This window comes from Macaca thibetana, chromosome 7 (genome assembly GCF_024542745.1).
Source record: "Macaca thibetana thibetana isolate TM-01 chromosome 7, ASM2454274v1, whole genome shotgun sequence".
NCBI lineage: Eukaryota > Metazoa > Chordata > Mammalia > Primates > Cercopithecidae > Macaca > Macaca thibetana.
The window spans coordinates 138,760,052-138,779,553 of NC_065584.1; the positions used below are offsets into that span (position 1 = coordinate 138,760,052).

A 19,502-nucleotide genomic window follows, 5' to 3' on the forward strand; every position below is an offset into this window, starting at 1 on the left:
GATTTTTTTGGTGTCATATGGTATTTGCTATTCACCTTCTTCTGATCTATCCTCGAAAGTGAGACATAAAAAGATGGAGTCAGCCAGGTATGGTGGCTCATGCCTGTAATCTCAGCACTCTCGGAGGCCAAGGCAGGTGGATCACCTGAGATCAGGAACTCCAGACTAGCCTGAACCAACATGGTGAAACCCTGTCTCTACTAAATACAAAAAATTAGCTGGGTGTGGTGGCACACGCCTGTAATCCCAGCTACTTGGGAGGCTGAGGCAGGAGAATTGCTTGAACCCAGGAGATTGCAGTGAGCCAAAATGGCACCATTGCACTCCAGCCTGGGAGACCGAGTGAGACTCCGTCTCAAAACAAAAAAGAAGAAGGAGAAGGAGAAGGAGAAGAAGTCTTCGATAAAACCAAAGGAGCTCTTGAGACACAAACACTCATCACAAGACATCCACAGGCAGCCCCAGTCACTGTTACTTTGGCACTGATATAATGAAGTCTGTTTTCTTACGATCCAATAACTTTTTAACATTAAACTCTAGTGTGTAACTTTTTTTTTTTTTACTTATGACAGTTCATAAAGAGAAATGTCATAAATAACAGTGTTTATGAACTATATAATAACTACTGTGGTAGATGTGTAAAATGATGTATTTTGTTTTGTAGGCATGTTATTCTTCCTCATACACTAATTAAGTGTGTTTGGTTTTAGGTTTCCTCAAGAGCTGAACATGGGAAAAATAAGTGCCGAAATTATGTGGACTCTTTTTGCTCTGGATATGAAATATGCATTAGAAGGTAATTATAGTTATTTATACTTATTCACCTACATGTTAGAGTTAAATGGTGATTTTGTGTTCTTGGCTTTAAATGTTAAGAATTGAAATGTTAAAACATTAATTATTGTGATCAATTTAGTTCTAAAACTTATTTCCATATGGTAGAAAGATAAGGTCTCAAAGTACACAAAAAGCCCTAAAGAAGTATATTCGTTTTTAATTATATGGTCTAAGTTCTGGGCTCGTAAGAGTATTTCACTGATAGGATTATGCTCATATGTAAGAATACTTGATGTAGTTCATTTACCAAAACAGGCCATATTGAGGAGGTGGATGAGTAGTTAATCCAGATATTTGTCTGCATAGACTTGGAAATAGTATCCACGGGGAGGCGAGTCAAAATTCTACCAAGTTTACACAAGAACAATGGCAGAGGTCTTTACCCGAAACTCCACTCTGAATAAGTACAAATCATACGATGTAGAAAAGGAGAAATACAGCTCTAAGTTAAATAATTCTATAAATATTCTTTGTGCACCCACATTGTGTTTACAGTTAGAGATAGAAGCATAGACCAAGTTACTGTCCTCTAGAAACTAACAACCTAGTAGAAAAATTTATTTGTACTTCTTCAGTAAATATATATTGAGCCCATAGATACTAAATGACCATTGGCACACTGGATGTAGGGGATGCAACAGTGAACAAGATAGCCCTGGTCTCCACCCTCATCAAGATTATGGAGGAGGGCTACAAGAATGCAAACAGTTGCAATATGGAGTGGTGAGGACTAATGATGACGGAATGTCTGGAGAAGCACCTACATCAGACCTGGGGCTAGGGAACAAGGCAGCCTTACTGCGGGAAATTCCTCTAAGAAAATGTAACGTTGATAAAGACCTAAAGGATAGGTAGGAGTAAGAAGAGCTTTTGGTAAGACAGAGCACTAGCAATTAGAGAAAGCACAAGGTGCATTTGAGAGGAGAGAACTCAGTAGGCCCAATGAGCAAGAAAGAGGTAGCAAGAAGTAAGACAGGAGAAATTAGCAGGGACCAGCAGACAGGGCCTTCTGGGCCGTTGTGAGGAGTTTGACTCTGTGTGCTGAGAAAAACGAAGTCCCATAAAGGATTTTCAGTAGGTGCATGTCTTAGATTTGCAACTTAGAAAAATCATTTTGATTACAATATGGAGAAAAGGTTGCGAGAGTAAGACAGGTTTTACAGAGTTCATGTATATCATGCTACTGTTTAATAGCTTTCCTGTACCAGGTTGCAGAGGGAACATTCAGTTTTTCTCATTTGGAAAAAAAGGTACTCAATAGATCATAACATCTAGTTTTCTGATAAAGTCAGCCTCTTCCACTCACAAATAGAGAGGCTTATCTAATCTTTAAAATCACACCAGAACTGCGCAGAGGTGCTATTCCTTACTTTGCAATGAGGTTTTTCTTCTACAGTTTATTCATGACCCAGCCCTTCCTACCTCTTCCGTCTTTGCCTCCTACTAACCACATCCTTTTACATCTCTCTGCTTTCACTGTCTCTTTGGGACCCCAACATTATCTCTTAAATCAGACAAGAACCACCAGTCCACTGAGCAAATACATTTTTTTCAGATAGCGTTCACTGCATTCTCCCACCCTCCTTGAAAGGCTATTAGGCATCTGAACATTTTTAGGGTCGATATAGATTCTTAATCTCCTCTGACAGAACCTACTCTTCTCTGCTGTTCCCTGTAGCAGTTATTGGTACCACCATTTATGCAATTACTTAAGCAATATGGGTTATCATATAAATTAAGCACATATGGGTTATTAATATCATATATCATATCATATAAAGTAATATATAATTTATATGATATAAATAAATATATAAATAAATATATTAAATTGATATTTAAATATGATAAATATTTAAATATGACATTTAAATATTATAAATAAATATTAAATATGATATTTTATATGATATAAATAAATATCATATAAATAAATATCATATCTCATAAATTAAGCACATATTACTTAAGCACATATGGGTTATCATATAAATCTAAGTCTTAGAGTAAATTTAACTGAGGACTTACGTACAGTTCTTCATAACCATATTTTCCATGTTTAACTATGATTCAGCATACTTCATATATATTTTGAAGATTAAAATGTTTTAGTGCTTTTTAGTAGAATAGATGGTCTTATTAGTGACATTTTCAACTATATGAGATTAGAGCTTTTTGAAAATAAGAGCTATGTTAACCATGTGTCAGTCCTTAACACAAGTCTGGCATGTAGTAGTTGCTCAATAAATAATGGTTGCATGAAAATCTAAGGTGCACTAAAGCAGTGTGTAAATGAATACATATGTGTAGATTAGCGACATAATTCAGAATTATTTTCATTTATATTATAGCCAGGCAGTTGTATTTTTTTTTTTTCCAAGACAGAGTCTTGCTCTGTCGCCAGGCTAGAGTGCGGTGGCGTGATCTTGGCTCACTGGAACCTCCAACTCCCTGATTCAAGCCATTCTCCTGTCTCAACCTCCTGAGTAGCTGTTTTCTAGTCCGTTCTATATCAAAGTTACATTGTTCATCAGTTTAATTGCCCATACTGATATTTGCACAACAGAATAGTAAAGTTTTAGCTCATCAGAATGCCTTTTAGCCTCAATCCTTACCCAAAGGCTTTCTAATATATAACAATCTATTTTACATTAGCAAACACAACCCACAGAACATATGGCAAGATGCTGCTTTTATGAGATAAAGCCACATTTTAGCCATCAAACAGATTTCACAGACTGGTTAATAAAAATCAGCTGTCAGGCTATCTAATACAAAGTCTGAAAATATTCCATTTAATCCCCTATGTCATTTTAGTGGGGAAATGGAGATCAGGGAGAATAGACGTTGAGAAGCAGGGCAAGACCAAAGTGGACAGATGTGTTTCAGCCTCACCTTCCTCTGCTTGTTCTGCGTGTTTCTTCCCACATCCTGTCTGCCCTGCCCCTTCTTTATCTATATCTTATGAGTACCTGGTGCACTCAGGGCTTTCCAAGAAGTTAAACACACTAAAGTATTTGGGGCATCGTGGTTATCCCTTCCAAAAGATCTGAAATCAAAATAAGGAAATAAACACATTATAATTAAAAACTGGGATGGTGGGCGGGGGGGGGGTGGCAAATATATCCCACATACACTGATGAGCTGGAAGTGGCCATGTGGGAATGAGCATAAAAGACAATAAAATGGAAGCAAGAAATGAAACTTATTAGCATCTGCTTCTGACCTCTAAACATACATCTCAGAAATTTAGGAGATTCTTGCCTCCTTTCAACTTTACATTGAAGGAAAGCAGCAGTGTTAATTCGATTGGCCTAAACTTGGAAGCACAGATCCTCTTTCACACTTACAGTAAGTGCATTTCAGTTTCCTCCACTGGCAGTTCCCTTCCAACCCGCGCACTCCCTCCTCCCTTGCAATTAAGTTGAAACTGCTTGTTTTATATATCTGGAGTAGATAGAGAAGGCGAGCTCTGTATACCTAATCTGGAAACATGCTGACTAAAATATTTGGTTTCTAAATAACAGAAGAAAAATAGACATCTAGGAGTGTTTGTAATGCTATTATTCAGGTACACCTTTGACAATCTAAATCACTTTGTTATCTATTTCAGTAAAAGATAATTAAAATGTGTTTACCTGAGTAATATGCCATGCTCTTTTGATAGAGATGAATATTTCAGAGTAGGTATGTAATTAACTGGTCAGCCACTTTCTCTGGTCCAACTTAAAACGTAATCAAATGGTAAGAACAGGGCTACACTAACTTCTCAGGCTATGAATGCGGTCCCACTTGTAGTATAGGCAAATCTATTTGTTGAACACACAGCTGTGTGTTCTGATATTATTAGAAGTTCAACGGCTAATAAATTCAGTAACTTTTAAGTCTGTCTTTCTGTTATACAAGGTGAACTCTAGCAGAATCTCACGTAAATGGAAATGAGTTTCCAAAAACCCACTGAGCTGGTATTAGAATCAGGATATGGAGCATTACCTGTTTAGATATTTTTAATTAGTACATGGTCACTATATAGATAGAACATAAGGTCTTGATGGTTATTTTATCCCTGCCTGAACTCAAACTCTAAGATTCTAGTTTTATCTCATATAATTCTGACTCTTTGGTTTTGAAATAAGGAGCAACAGTGGACACTGACCTTCAAGGATTTAGTTAAGTTACCTGGTCATCTGTGTTCCTAGAAAACACTGAACTTTCTCACATTTTTTGTTTGAGATGGTATTAGAATTTAAATTTCTTGTTAACTCAATGTAGAGTCCGTGTCGTCATGGATACAGCTGGTCTCTCACTGTTGACCTTGGTACTCACTCAAGTGTGACAACTTTTTTTTTTCTCTCATATGTGAGGCCTCAGGAGACTATAAGGCTAAGACTAGGTTATCTTTCTCTCTCCTTTTTACAACATACCCACTTTTCTAGTTAATTGTTTTAGTAGCTAATTATTTTTGGTGGGCTTAAGGAGTCAGAAAAGAATAAAATGAACAGATACCCTGCAGTAGCACCAAAAGAGTAAAAGAGAAACTCTCAGCTTGGATACCTAAAAAGTATAAGGTTTAGCGTTAGTGTGTCAGTTACCTATTACGATATAATGAATTATCCCAAAATAGAGTGCCTGGCAACATACATAAGTAGCTGCTATTGTTGAAGAACTGTCGGGCTGGGGGATTGCTTTCCTAGGTGACATACTCATATGGCTGTTGAGTAGTTGCAGGCTGTCAGCAAGAGACCTCAGTTGTTCTCAGCATGGACCTCTCCACAAACTCCTTGACCATCTCCAAGATACAGCTGCTAGCTTTTCCCAAAGTGGGCAATGCAAGAGAAAAGGCAGAAGCTGCCATCTTTATTATCTATACTGTGAAGCCACACTCAGTCACTTCTACGATATCTCATTGGTCGCACAGTTCCGCTTGTTCAGCGTGGGAGAGAGTATACAAGGATATGAACGCTAAGAGTCAAGGATCACAGGTGTCATCTTGAAGCCTGGCTAACACAATTAGCATTTGCCTCTGTGATCATTTCTGTATAATATTAGCATATTCTTATTTTAGGTAAGGTCTTTGTTTGTGATGATTTTAAACAAAAATAATAGTCAATGTGGATAAAACCATATTTTTTTTCCTTTGGCTTCATTTCCCTCAGCTCTTCCCATAACAACAAGAAAATGAGGTGAGCAAGAAATAACTTGAAATTTTATAAAAATAGATTATTGTCTAAGATGTTAACCCTCTCTAGTTTTCCTAGCAAGCTCCTCTGGGAAGGGAATTCTGGTTCACTGAGAAGAGATTAACCAGACACTTTCAGGAAAGGCATTCATTGGTCTATTGTGCTCTCTTCATTTCCGAACAGTGGTTTTCAACACTGACTATACATTAGTATCACCAGGGGTAGAGCCTCGGCCTTTTGAAACATACCCAGATTTTTAATCTTATTTAGCAATTGCCTATTTAGCACTTGCTAGTTACTGGTTTAAATGATTTACAAATATTAACTTATTTGATTCCCACAACAAACCTCTGAAATAAATACTATCATTATTCCCCTTTTAGAGAGGTTATGTTGCCTGAAATTACATTGCAATTGAATGGAAGAGCCCAGATTCCTGGTGGTTCTAGTATGTATTCATACTAGATTGATGTATTCATGATTGAGTACCGTTATCATAATGTTAATTACGTTTTAGAGGCCTTCTTTGAAAATCTGATAAAATATGTAGACTGTATTACTAGAAAAATGCTAAATAGCCTACACATCAAAACTCTGCGTATATTCTCTCACAGATATGTATACAAATGCCCTGTAGCCCAATCATTGACTTCTTCCAAGGGTCCATGAACCCCAGGTTCAGAACTTTTGCTTTCTAGAGCAGTGATTATCCCTGAACCAGCAGCATCAGCTGGGCAGTTGGTAGAAATGCAAATTCTTGGGCCCCACCCCACATCTACCTAATCAGGCATCCTGGGAATAGGGCCCAGCAATTCTTGTTTTAACAAAACTTCCAGTTGCATCTAATGTGCACCAAAGTTAAGAACCAGTGCACTAGAAAACCGTTTGTGGAAGCAGGTGATTTAACTAGCAAATGAACCCATCTGCATGGTTCTTTGTAGACATCTCATCATTCTTGGCTCATCCTTATGGAAGTAGAAACTATGTGGTGTTAAAACTTAGTTTATTTGATAAAAAATGATCACCAAAGGAAAATTAATCACAAATAGTCATTTACTTTTTCATTAATGCAAACACTTATATAATATGTATTCAAGGAATCCCCAGAATGCTTGCTGTGTGCCAGTCATTATGCTAGCAAGGCTCAATGCAACACAACAGGCATGATCCCTGCCTTGAGAAACTTTTTACTTTACAATAAGCAAATAATTACACAAATAAACATATAAGATTTAATCAGTGATATGGATGAAAGGCATGTCCATTAGACATCTCTAACTTAAATGTTTAAAGTAAACCTAGAAGTACAACCTTCTCACCCACATCCTATTCCTCTCTTGGTCTTTTTTTTATTACAGCAAAATATGTTACTATTTGTGGATTATCAGACATTATCTTTGATTCCTTGTTTCTCTTACTCTACCACCATCTCCAGACACTTGACATAGACAAATCCATAAATACTTACCTGTTCTACCTCCAAAGCATATTTGGCTCTCACACTTCTCTCCATCTCTACTACCTCCAACTAGTTCTAGCTACAGGCCCCCTTCACTTTGATACCTATAATAGCCCTCTAAGTAGTTTGCACATTTCCACTCTTGCTTTCTTATGATCCATTAGCCCATAACATTCTGATTGACTTTCACACACTTAGATTACATCAAGACATTCTCTGGTATGTAGAAGTTTCCAAAGGCTTCCTCTTTCAATTGACCAAAATCCATTATTTTTACTATGGCTTATAATGTAGCATGTAGTCTGGGTTCTACTCATCTTTCCAACTTTACCTCTTCAGTTTCCTCTCACTCAAATGTAGCCACACTGTCCTCATGACTCTTCCTTAGCTGAGACAAATGTGTTCCCACACCAGGGCATTCATATTTGCTTGCTTCTCTGCCTATGAAGCTGTTTCCCTTCTCTTCTTAGAGGGCTCCTTTCCTTTCTTCAAGTCTCATTTCATGGTCACCTTCCTTTACAACCCTACCCTGACCATCCCATCCATCACAACACTCCCAAACATCTCCAACTCTTTTTTTCTTCCCCAAACCTTTATTGTATCTGAATCTTTTTATTTAGCCTGGTTATTTGTTCACTTCTTTACTACCTTTTTTCTGTTTTTGATGGCTTTTCCTTTTTTCTGTTTGTACATGTTTTGGTCACAATCCAAAGCAAAAAGAGAATACACTTTTACAGCAATATAGTACACACACACACACACACACACAACCAAACCAAAAACTTCATGAAACGTAAACATCATGATAAAGATAACAAATTCTGAAATTTTATTTCTTCATAGGTGTGAATGTACATTATATATATGTGTCTGTATATACATGAAGATATTACATGTTTACAATAGATAGGATACATATATGATATATTGCATATAATTTACGTATATATATTTAAATTCTGGTCATAACCCTCTAAATTGATGTTATGACCCACTGAGGGGTTGAAGCTCGCAGTTTAACAACACTGCTTTTAAAAATAAGCTTCATAGAGTATGAAACTTTGGAATTTCATTTAAAATTGAATATTCCTACTCAAAAAATAATAATTGAATATTTTAAAAATATATTATGCCACCTTAAATCTCACAAAATATATATTTTAGATATAGTCAGATATATTTCTATGTTGATAAATTTGCCAATATAATATGACATATAGATAATTTCCCCAACAATATTTGGAGTTTGACACAATGTGGGGCCTGTCTTTGTGTACCTAGCTCTTTATTTCTAAATATACGTAAAGAAAATGTTATATTTCTGCATAAAAATGTTTTCTCTTCAAACAAATTAAGATATTCCTGGTGAATGATCACATCTCTTGGGCAAGGTATTTGAATGCAGCATTTGAATATAAAAATCTATAGAAAGCCATTAGTGCCAGGAGGAAAAATACAGTAAGAGTTCAATCAAGAAAATAAAGTTGGTATTGGCTGAAAACAAGGGAATGAGCTAACTGCATTTTGCATATGTCAGTATCATAACATGGTAGTTTTTCACTTAAGTGAAAATTATATATTTAACTTTATATTTTTTTCTATCATTTTCCTGCTATTAGTTTTTCAGCCATGTACCATCTGGGAAGAAATAGGAGAAAAAAGAAAAGATAAAGTGATGAAAACTTGCTTAGATTTTTCTTCCTTATTAGTGGTTTTTAAAAATTTTTTGAGAGATAATAAATTGAAAGCAATTGTTAAAATTAGTTTAGAAAAGTTCATTTTATAAAGGAAACAGAAATATTTACATGTGATGGCCTTAGATGCTCATTGCTGCCTTGCTGCCTATGGTAGATAATAAAGAGGATAAAATTATTTAGGAACAAATGAATATTATCTAAACTACTTGAACTTGAATTGTCGAACTTGTAAATTTAGCTGTCTCCTCATTAAATCAAATGAATCACAAGCCCAACAATGCATGCAGATATGTAGATATTACCAATGAAAAAAAATAGCTGTGACTATTTTTGTAATATTTTGGTAAAAAAAAAATCTGTGCCTTTGTTTGGAGACTGTTGATACTCAATCAGTGAAAATGTTTTGGCAACAAAAGAAACTTGGGAAGGAGGTAGCAGTTGGCATAAAATCAGCTTTCCAGAAACTTTCTCCTGATGAGAAGCTTAGGAAACCATGTTTTTTTGTTTTGTTTTTATTTGGAAATCTTCCAGGGAAAGCTCTGAAGAAATGACCTCCTATTGGTTCTCTTGGGGTGACTGTCAATTATACATGTTTGTTGTAAGTGCGACATGGCTGCAACTTGAGGAGAAGGGGAAAGGACTTGGCTAAAGCCCATTTATGCTTTAGATCAAACCTTTTCAAGTATTATAGATAACATTCACATGTCTGTTATGCTATCAAGAAAATACCTGTGAATGGTTTTTGATGAGTAACTTCAGACACATATTAATCCTATATCAATGGGGTATTCAATTTGGCAAAAAGCAATAGAATTAGGGTCAAGAAAATGGCATTTTTAGAATCTAAGTAGGAGAGGAAGATATAGGCTAGACCTATCGACAGTCTGCTGGCTGGAAAGGACAGGAGTAGATTGGAGCATGGAGAACATCTTGGAGAGAAAACAAAAATGTTTCTTGGGGAAATGAGTGTATTGTGCTGCGCTCTGTGCTGGTCACCCTCTCTGCATCTCTCCAAGAAACTTCAGTGCACTCTGTATTACTTGTCATTGGAAGGATTCTTTAGGAATGCTCCAAAATGCTGATCTTGACTTCAAAATGTGTCCTGAGGAACCAAGGCTGACATGCTATGTATACAATGCCATGTGCTGCAAGAAACTCCAGGCCTTTCTGGCCTGCCAGGGACTTCAGCATGTGAAAGAGTATGAGTGACATTAGGATATAGTTTATTCTTTTTCAAGAATAAATAAATTATTTGTAAACCTTAGTACCATCACTAGAATGAGTAGAAACACATTATAATGAGTAAAAGCTCACAATTCACTATGTAGATGGCAGAGTTAAACGACACCATATCCCCAAATCACTGCTCTGGCTTATTGGTAAAATACAAAAGCAGTAAGTAAAAGGACAAAAACTGGACCTGGGTTGGTAGGGTGGGGCTACAAGAGAAGATTCTACAATGAAGGGAGGCAACCAGTAGTAAGTGGTTTGCAAATAGAAGAATTCACAGTGCAGGTGAATCACAACCCAAGTTATGAGGCTAAAGAATTTTCATGCTTTGTTCTATATAAAAAAAACTTACATGGACAACCAGGCATGAGAGATCTTACTAATAGACCCAAAGGCAAATGATACCTAGAATTAAGTGATTCCTTAATCACTTAATTCTCAATTATTGTAGTCCCTCTTAGTGATACTATTCAAAGAAATATATTCACCTCCTGAGAAGTTAGTCTAGATCAGTGGTCTTCACACTGTGTTGTATGGAACACTAAGTTAAAACTTCAGGGACTGCTTTGGTGGTAGCTAAGGTTCAGAGAAGAATGACTACCGGCCAGCTAATTTTTCCCCTGTTTGACATAGTATATTTATTAGTCATCTATGCCACAAATTATCCCCAAAGTTAGTGCATAAAACAATGCAAATGCAAATATGTAATCTTAGAGACTTTTGTAGGTCAGGAAGTCTGATGTGGGTTTCATTGGGCTAAATCAAGATGTTGGCAGACAGCCTTCCTTTCTGGAGACTATAGGAGAAAATCAATTTTCCTATCTCTCACAAGCTTCTAGAGGCTTCCCACATTTCATGGCTGTGGCCATCTTCCAAATTCTATGTCAGCAATATCCAAGTATTTTTCGATGACTCTAACACTGACTCTTCTGCCTCCCTCTTCCACATTTACATGTCCTGTTGATTACATTGAGCAGAACTAGAAATCCAGCATAATCTTTTATCTTAAAGTCAGCTGATTAGCAAACTTAATTCCAACTGAAACCTTAATTCTTCTTCGTCATTTAACAGAACATATTCATATTCAGTAATCTGGGCATGATTTTGCTGGATCCTCTGTCCTAGATTGTCTTACAAGGCTGAAATGAAAGTGTCATATGGGACTTGGCCTCATCTGAAAGTTCAACTGGTGAAGGATCTGCTTCCATATTATCTCGTATGGTTGTTGACAGAGTTCAGTTTCTCAAAAGTTATCACATTGATGGTCTCACTTCTTCCTTGGCATTTGGCCTGTGGCCACCTTCAGTATCTTCACAAGTAGGCCCCTCCAACATGGTGTCTTGCTTTACAAAGTATGCAAGCAAAGAAACCAAAAGAGTCTGAAAACAACAAAAAATTTGTAATATCTTATAACCCAATCACAGAAGTGAGAACTCATAACTTTTGTTGTATTTTAGTCATTAGAAGCAAGTCATTAGGTCAAGTCTATGTTCAAGGGAAGGAGACTACCCCAGGGGGGTAAATAGTAGGAAGTAGAGATTATTTGGGATTATTTTAAAGGCCACCTACCATGGAGTGTTGTTTAGCCTCAAAGACATTGGCTTTAGTCAGATAGGATGAGTACAAAAATCTGTCTCCATTACTTACCCGCCATGCAACACTGAGCAATTGTTCTGTCAACTCTATACATCAATTTCTTCTTCGGAAAAATCATATCGTTGTGAGGATTAAATTAGGTGCTACAGGCAAATTGGTTAGAGAATTTCTTGGTACGTAGTAATAAGTGCTCAAATATTAGCTTTGGTGATAATGATAATCAATCTTCACTTGAATGAAGAATTAAGTGCTAAAACCTGAGTTAACCATTCAGCTAGATATATTCTAAAGCTATATCTAAATTAAGAATCTATATGTTTGTAGTTCTCCTTGAAGAGGTCCTTTACATCCCTTGTGAGTTGGATTCCTAGGTATTTTATTCTCTTTGAAGCAATTGTGAATGGAAGTTCATTCATGATTTGGCTCTCTGTTTGTCTGTTACTAGTGTATAAGAATGCTTGTGATTTTTGCACATTAATTTTGTATCCTGAGACTTTGCTGAAGTTGCTTATCAGCTTAAGGAGATTTTGGGCTGAGACAATGGGGTTTTCTAAATATACAATCATGTCATCTGCAAACAGGGACAATTTGACTTCTTCTTTTCCTAACTGAATACCCTTGATTTCTTTCTCTTGCCTGATTGCCCTAGCCAGAACTTCCAACACTATGTTGAATAGGAGTGGTGAGAGAGGGGGCATCCCTGTCTTGTGCCAGTTTTCAAAGGGAATTTTTCCAGTTTTTGCCCATTCAGTATGATATTGGCTGTGGGTTTGTCATAAATAGCTCTTATTATTTTGAGGTACGTTCCATCAATACCGAATTTATTGAGCGTTTTTAGCATGAAGGGCTGTTGAATTTTGTCAAAAGCCTTTTCTGCATCAATTGAGATAATCATGTGGTTCTTGTCTTTGGTTCTGTTTATATGCTGGATTATGTTTATTGATTTGCGAATGTTGAACCAGCCTTGCATCCCAGGGATGAAGCCCACTTGATCATGGTGGATAAGCTTTTTGATGTGTTGCTGAATCCGGTTTGCCAGTATTTTATTGAGGATTTTTGCATCGATGTTCATCAGGGATATTGGTCTAAAATTCTCTTTTTTTGTTGTGTCTCTGCCAGGCTTTGGTATCAGGATGATGTTGGCCTCATAAAATGAGTTAGGGAGGATTCCCTCTTTTTCTATTGATTGGAATAGTTTCAGAAGGAATGGTACCAACTCCTCCTTGTACCTCTGGTAGAATTCAGCTGTGAATCCATCTGGTCCTGGACTTTTTTTGGTTGGTAGGCTATTAATTGTTGCCTCAATTTCAGAGCCTGCTATTGGTCTATTCAGGGATTCAACTTCTTCCTGGTTTAGTCTTGGAAGAGTGTAAGTGTCCAAGAAATTATCCATTTCTTCTAGATTTTCCAGTTTATTTGCGTAGAGGTGTTTATAGTATTCTCTGATGGTAGTTTGTATTTCTGTGGGGTCGGTGGTAGACCTAATACCATAAAAACCCTAGAGGAAAACCTAGGTAGTACCATTCAGGACATAGGCATGGGCAAATACTTCATGTCTAAACACCAAAAGCAAAGGCGGCAAAAGCCAAAATTGACAAATGGGATCTCATTAAACTAAAGAGCTTCTGCACAGCAAAAGAAACTACCATCAGAGTGAACAGGCAACCTACAGAATGGGAGAACATTTTTGCAATCTACTCATCTGACAAAGGGCTAATATCCAGAACCTACAAAGAACTCAAACAAATTTACAAGAAAAAAACAAACAACCCCATCAAAAAGTGGGCAAAGGATATGAACAGACATTTCTCAAAAGAAGACATTCATACAGCCAACAGACACATGAAAAAATGCTCATCATCACTGGCCATCAGAGAAATGCAAATCAGAACCACAATGAGACACCATCTCACACCAGTTAGAATGGCGATCATTAAAAAGTCAGGAAACAACAGGTGCTGGAGAGGATGTGGAGAAATAGGAACACTTTTACACCTTTGGTGGGATTGTAAACTAGTTCAATCATTATGGAAAACAGTATGGCGATTCCTCAAGGATCTAGAACTAGATGTACCATATGACCCAGCCATCCCATTACTGGGTATATACCCAAAGGATTATAAATCATGCTGCTATAAAGACACATGCACACGTATGTTTATTGCGGCACTATTCACAATAGCAAAGACTTGGAATCAACCCAAATGTCCATCAGTGACAGACTGGATTAAGAAAATGTGGCACATATACATCATGGAATACTATGCAGCCATAAAAAAGGATGAGTTTGTGTCCTTTGTAGGGGCATGGGTGCAGCTGGAAACCATCATTCTTAGCAAACTGTCACAAGAACAGAAAACCAAACACCGCATGTTCTCACTCATAGGTGGGAACTGAACAATGAGATCACTTGGATTCGGGAAGGGGAACATCACACACCGGGGCCTATCATGGGGAGGGGGGAGGGGGGAGGGATTGCACTGGGAGTTATACCTGATGTAAATGACGAGTTGATGGGTGCTGACGAGTTGATGGGTACAGCACAGCAGCATGGCACAAGTATATATATGTAACAAACCTGCACGTTATGCACATATACCCTAGAACTTAAAGTATAATAATAATTTTAAAAAAGAATCTATATATTTCATTAATGACCTACAAATTCAATTTTTCTACTCTTAGAATATATAAAGCGTAACATTTTACTAAATACCAGAGGATAATATGACCTAATAATTTCTTCCTTTACTGTTGAAAATGTATATGATACGGTTTTGCTGTCTCCCCACTGGAACCTCGACTCGAATTGTGTCTCCCAGAATTCCCATGTGTTGTGGGAGGGACCCAAGGAGACATAATTGAATCACAGGGGCGTTTTTTCCCATGCTATTTTCATGGTAGTGAATAAGTCTCATGAGATCTGATGGGTTTATCAGAGGTTTCCACTTTTGCTTATTCCTCATTTTCTCTTGCTGCCACCATGTAAGAAGTGCCTTTCTCTTTCCACCATGATTCTGAGGCTTTCCTCAGCTGTGTGAAACCATAAGTCCAATTAAGCCTCTTTTTTTTCTTCCCAGTCTCGGGTATGTCTTTATCAGCAGCATGAAAACAGACTAAAACAGTATATTATTTTTCTGATTTAAAAACTTAAAAGAAATTGAAAAATGCAAAGCACAAAGAACTTCAAAATTACCCAGTGCATTTATCCAGAAATTATGTATACACTTACATATTTGCTTTTCACACATTTAATATAATTTTATATAAAACATTTATAACTTTAATTTTTATATAATAATTAACCAAAATACATTTTGTGAAAGAAATTGTAGCTCATTATATTTTACTATTGACAACTTTTCCTTTTATAGTAATACATGTTCTTGACTTAGTTATTTGGTCAGCCTATGTCTAAAGGTCATTTTTTTGAAGGGAAATGTTCATGGATTATAACATTGTAAGTCCCTGCATGTCTGAAACTACCTCTGTTGTGCTTGAAAGACAGTGTGGCTAAGTATATAATTCTTAGGTGATACCTATTTTCTCTCAGAACCCTGTGGATACTTTTTCATTGTCTTTTGGTATATAGGATTATAGCAAAGAATGATAAGACCAGAATAATTTTCTTCTTTGAACACAGCCTGTTCTGTTTTGTTTCAGCCTAGATGTGAATAATACTTTTTATTTATTTCAAGGTTGAAAATAAACTGAAGGGTTTCTTTCCTTGCTAATTGTGCCTGGTACTCCTTGAGTGCTTAAAATTGGTAGACTCAGATATCTCTTTAATTCTAAAAACATCTTTCTACTGTTTCTTCGTTTTGATCTGACAAAAATCAAATCATGTCTCTCTTCTGCTCATGACCCTTATCACACACAGAATGAAATCCAGTCTTTACCCTGAACTGGAAGGCCCTGCATCGTTGCTGGAGGCCCTCTCTCTGAACTCATCTCCTATGACTCCCAGTACATCCCTTTGAGACAATCACTCTGAACTCTTTGTCCTTCCCCAATCACATCATACAAACCTGTCCCTCAGGTTGTCTGCATATCTGTTCCCTCTGCTTGGAATACTCTTTTCCTGAGTATCCACTTCAGGTCTCTGATAAGGAAGTCCTTACTACTTTATAAAATAGGAAAATAAGTCACCCCCAATCTATCACCCACTGATATGCTTATTTGTTTATTGCCTGTTTCCCACCTTAGACTGTAAGCTCTATGAAAGGGACTTTTCTATGTTGTCTACTGTTAGAACCCTAGCATCTAGAAAAGCATCTGTCACGTGGAAGGTAGGTACCTAACACATGTTGCATGAGTAAATTCCTCAGTTTAGGTTCCTGGTATGCTCCCTATGCTAGATCTAAAGTGGGTATGAGTAAGCACAGCTGCAGAATACCCAGACAGTGTGCCCTTGGATCCCTTGTTTGCTTCCCCAAATGCTGATAGATTGCAAATATGCTTGTACTATCCCATGGTGCTCCCTGCCTCCTGCCCTACCCCTTCTCAGATTGGTGGTTGATCAAGCACTGAAGGATTTCTGCCTCTTTCTTTACAGCTGTTCCTTACGTGCTTCTCTCTCTTCCCCCCTGCCCACAATCTGGTCCAGTATTTCCCATATATTGTGTAATTCCTTAAAGTTTCTTGCATGTGAATGCTATTCTTCTCTAGAGTCTAGGCTTATAAAGGATTTTGTAGGGAAGAAAGGAAACAATGCTCAAAATGCTTCATTATATTTATAGGGTTGTGCAATCACCATTATAATTTAAATTTATAACATTTTCATCATTGCAAAAAGAACCTTTGTACCCATTAGCAGTCACTCTCTGTCTTTCCCCCTCATTGAACTGTAGACTTTAAATAGGTAAACTTTATGATATATAAATCGTTATCTCAATAAAAAGTAATTTATAAGTGAAAGTTTTATTCAAATGTTTTTAATTATTTTGATTTAAAGAGCAATACAGAAATTCCTGAGGACAAGTTAAAGCATTATTCTTTTATGAACTTCCTATATTTTCCATGTCTTTACCTTTTAAAAAGTGTAGTGATCTCTAACGTTATCACATTGTCCATAATTTTCTCAAATCACAAGTTATTTCCCACAAATAATAAAAGGCAGTATAGAAACATATAGTTATATTTAGCCTTAACATATTAACTATAACTGATATTTCTCCCATCATTTCTTTAATCAAATTCATTCATGTATAGCATAATAGAGGTAGATAATTTCCATTATAAATAGGTATTGATATTTTGAATATTCACTTGTAATTTTAATTAGATTTTTTCTTAATTGAATTCTTTGCAAGGTACATTCAGATTTTATCATTTACTGATTTTTATTATTTATCTCCATGGGAATTTGATATTGACACTTTGAAGGCCGTGTAATGACAGCATTGCCATTTTGCTATTCCTTTAATTTGTCAAGTCACTCTGGGAGTAAGTAACAAAGTAAAAAGTAATATAGTTCTGGATAAAATTTAAGTGATTTGATTTGGGGAATAAAACTGAATTTTAATGGTATTTTATCTTTTATAGTTAAAAATGCATGTGATACGTCAAAATGCACACTTGTAACTAAAACACTTTATTTCCAAAATAATATGCCAATCTGAGGGTAGGAACATGGGAACAAATCTTTGTATAACTATCGCTTATTTTTTACAGTATTCTATACATTCAGCATTTTTTAAAATTTAACCCTAAGATAACCTCTAATCTAATGGTATGTTGACATATTTGATAAGTGAAAATTTCAGATTCTATGTTCAGATTTTTGTGAATAAGAAAAAATAAACCATTCTATTTTTTTAAGTTGTGCTTTATCAATTCTTAGACCACTTAACGGTGATAAAGCATTTTTACATTTAGTTTTTTACTCTTCAAATTATGAAAGTGTCTCTAGAATCTTGGTTACTGCTTGATGACCAAGCCCAACTGATATCAGCTATTAAAATTTTGGGAAAATTTGTGATCAGTTGTAAAGAAATCCAAAATTATTTTACTACTAGTCTTTTCATGCTTCTTTCATATTGAATTTTGCCTTTCATTTATTTTTTGCTTTCGTATCACATTGAAGGTTTAGACTTTTTTAATGTGTTAATTGCTCAAACTCATTAGCCTATTAAGCTTCTCAACATCATATAAGGTAAATCAGCATTAAATATTAATAGAAATTAAGGTACACAGAGGTTAAACAACTTGTCAAATTGCATTTTCTATACCATTGCTGTTAAAGGAGTTATCTTAAGTCTTGTTTTATCTTGTTTAAATTTCCACTAACTGAATAAAATTTTGCATGAGAATTTAAAACATTTTGTTTTCACTGCACTAAATACTATCTCAGGAATTTCAAGAACTAGAATGAGCTTTCTGGGAAATGGAGGTCTTTCATTCAGTTATTCCACTGAGAGGTTCTGGCATTTGGCAACAATATTTAAATAGCTAATGTAACTGAGGGAACAGTTGGTGAGTGGGTTTGAACAAATCTTGCCTCCTTAGTGATCCAAGTCTTCCCACGGGAAATTTGAGATGTCATGAACTATGTTGCAACTTCTCTTTAGAAAAAACTTAGGCAGAAGATGGTAACAGCCAAAGCAGTTACATTAACACTTTTTACTTCCTACTGCCCCTGCAAACAAAATAATTTGTTAAGTCACTACTCAATGAAGAATATTCAGAATAACTATTGCTGACAGAGTACTGGACTTGGGGATTTATTTTGTGAACGTTTGCATTTGTTAAATTATATAGCCAAGAAATTTAATGTATAAAGCAGAAATTCAGGTTTATAACATGAGTAAATTTCCTGGAATAATTAACAATTTTAAATCTTAGATCTTCTCAAATATTGTGTCGCCATATTGGGGGATCACCTCTGCCAACTTTACCTCTCTGAATCACAGCTTTTTTTTTTTCTGCCTAGAGAGCCAATACTTTTTCTGTGTCTTCATAGTAGTTCTGAGAACTTATCTCCTTTTCCCATTAATGGCTAAATATTTGGAATGTCTAATAGGATATCTAATATGCAATATCACATATTGTCAGTACATACTAGTATATTAGAGTGTACATCCATCTGGTTTTATCTATTTTAAACTCTAAAATTTGATGTCAAATATTTTTATTGTTTCACTATTCTTGCAAAATCCAACTTTTATAAAGTAGATCTACTTAAAGTTAATATGTGCTGCAGTCTATGTAGTATGAATTAATTGCAACTGAGGAAGTACTTTTGAAGACTGTTGGTTTTATATTCTTTAAATTACTTTCTTTGGTAAAAATCTTCTGTATAAAGTGGAAAATCATATGTGCAATAAGCACAAGCTCAGAGAATTAGACCATATGGTCTCTGTAGCTATAATACTTGGAAGTATCAGATAGTCATTCTCTAAGATCGTTTTAAAAATCTACTGCATAGATTCTTTCTAGAGATAACATTAATCAATTTTACATTTCAAAATAGCTAGAAGAAAATAACTGACATATTCCTAGAGT

The 19,502-nt window shown here is 35.9% G+C and overlaps 1 protein-coding gene across 3 annotated transcripts in view; it reads left to right on the forward strand.

Annotated features, from left to right (window-relative positions):
• UNC13C (unc-13 homolog C) overlaps positions 1-19,502 on the forward strand; it is a 753,954-nt gene that overhangs the window by 538,283 nt on the left and 196,169 nt on the right. For all 3 annotated transcript variants that reach the window (XM_050799780.1, XM_050799781.1, XM_050799779.1), the window contains one exon: positions 711-796. In XM_050799780.1, the coding sequence (XP_050655737.1) occupies positions 711-796 (86 nt within the window). The remainder of the gene's footprint in view (positions 1-710; positions 797-19,502) is intronic.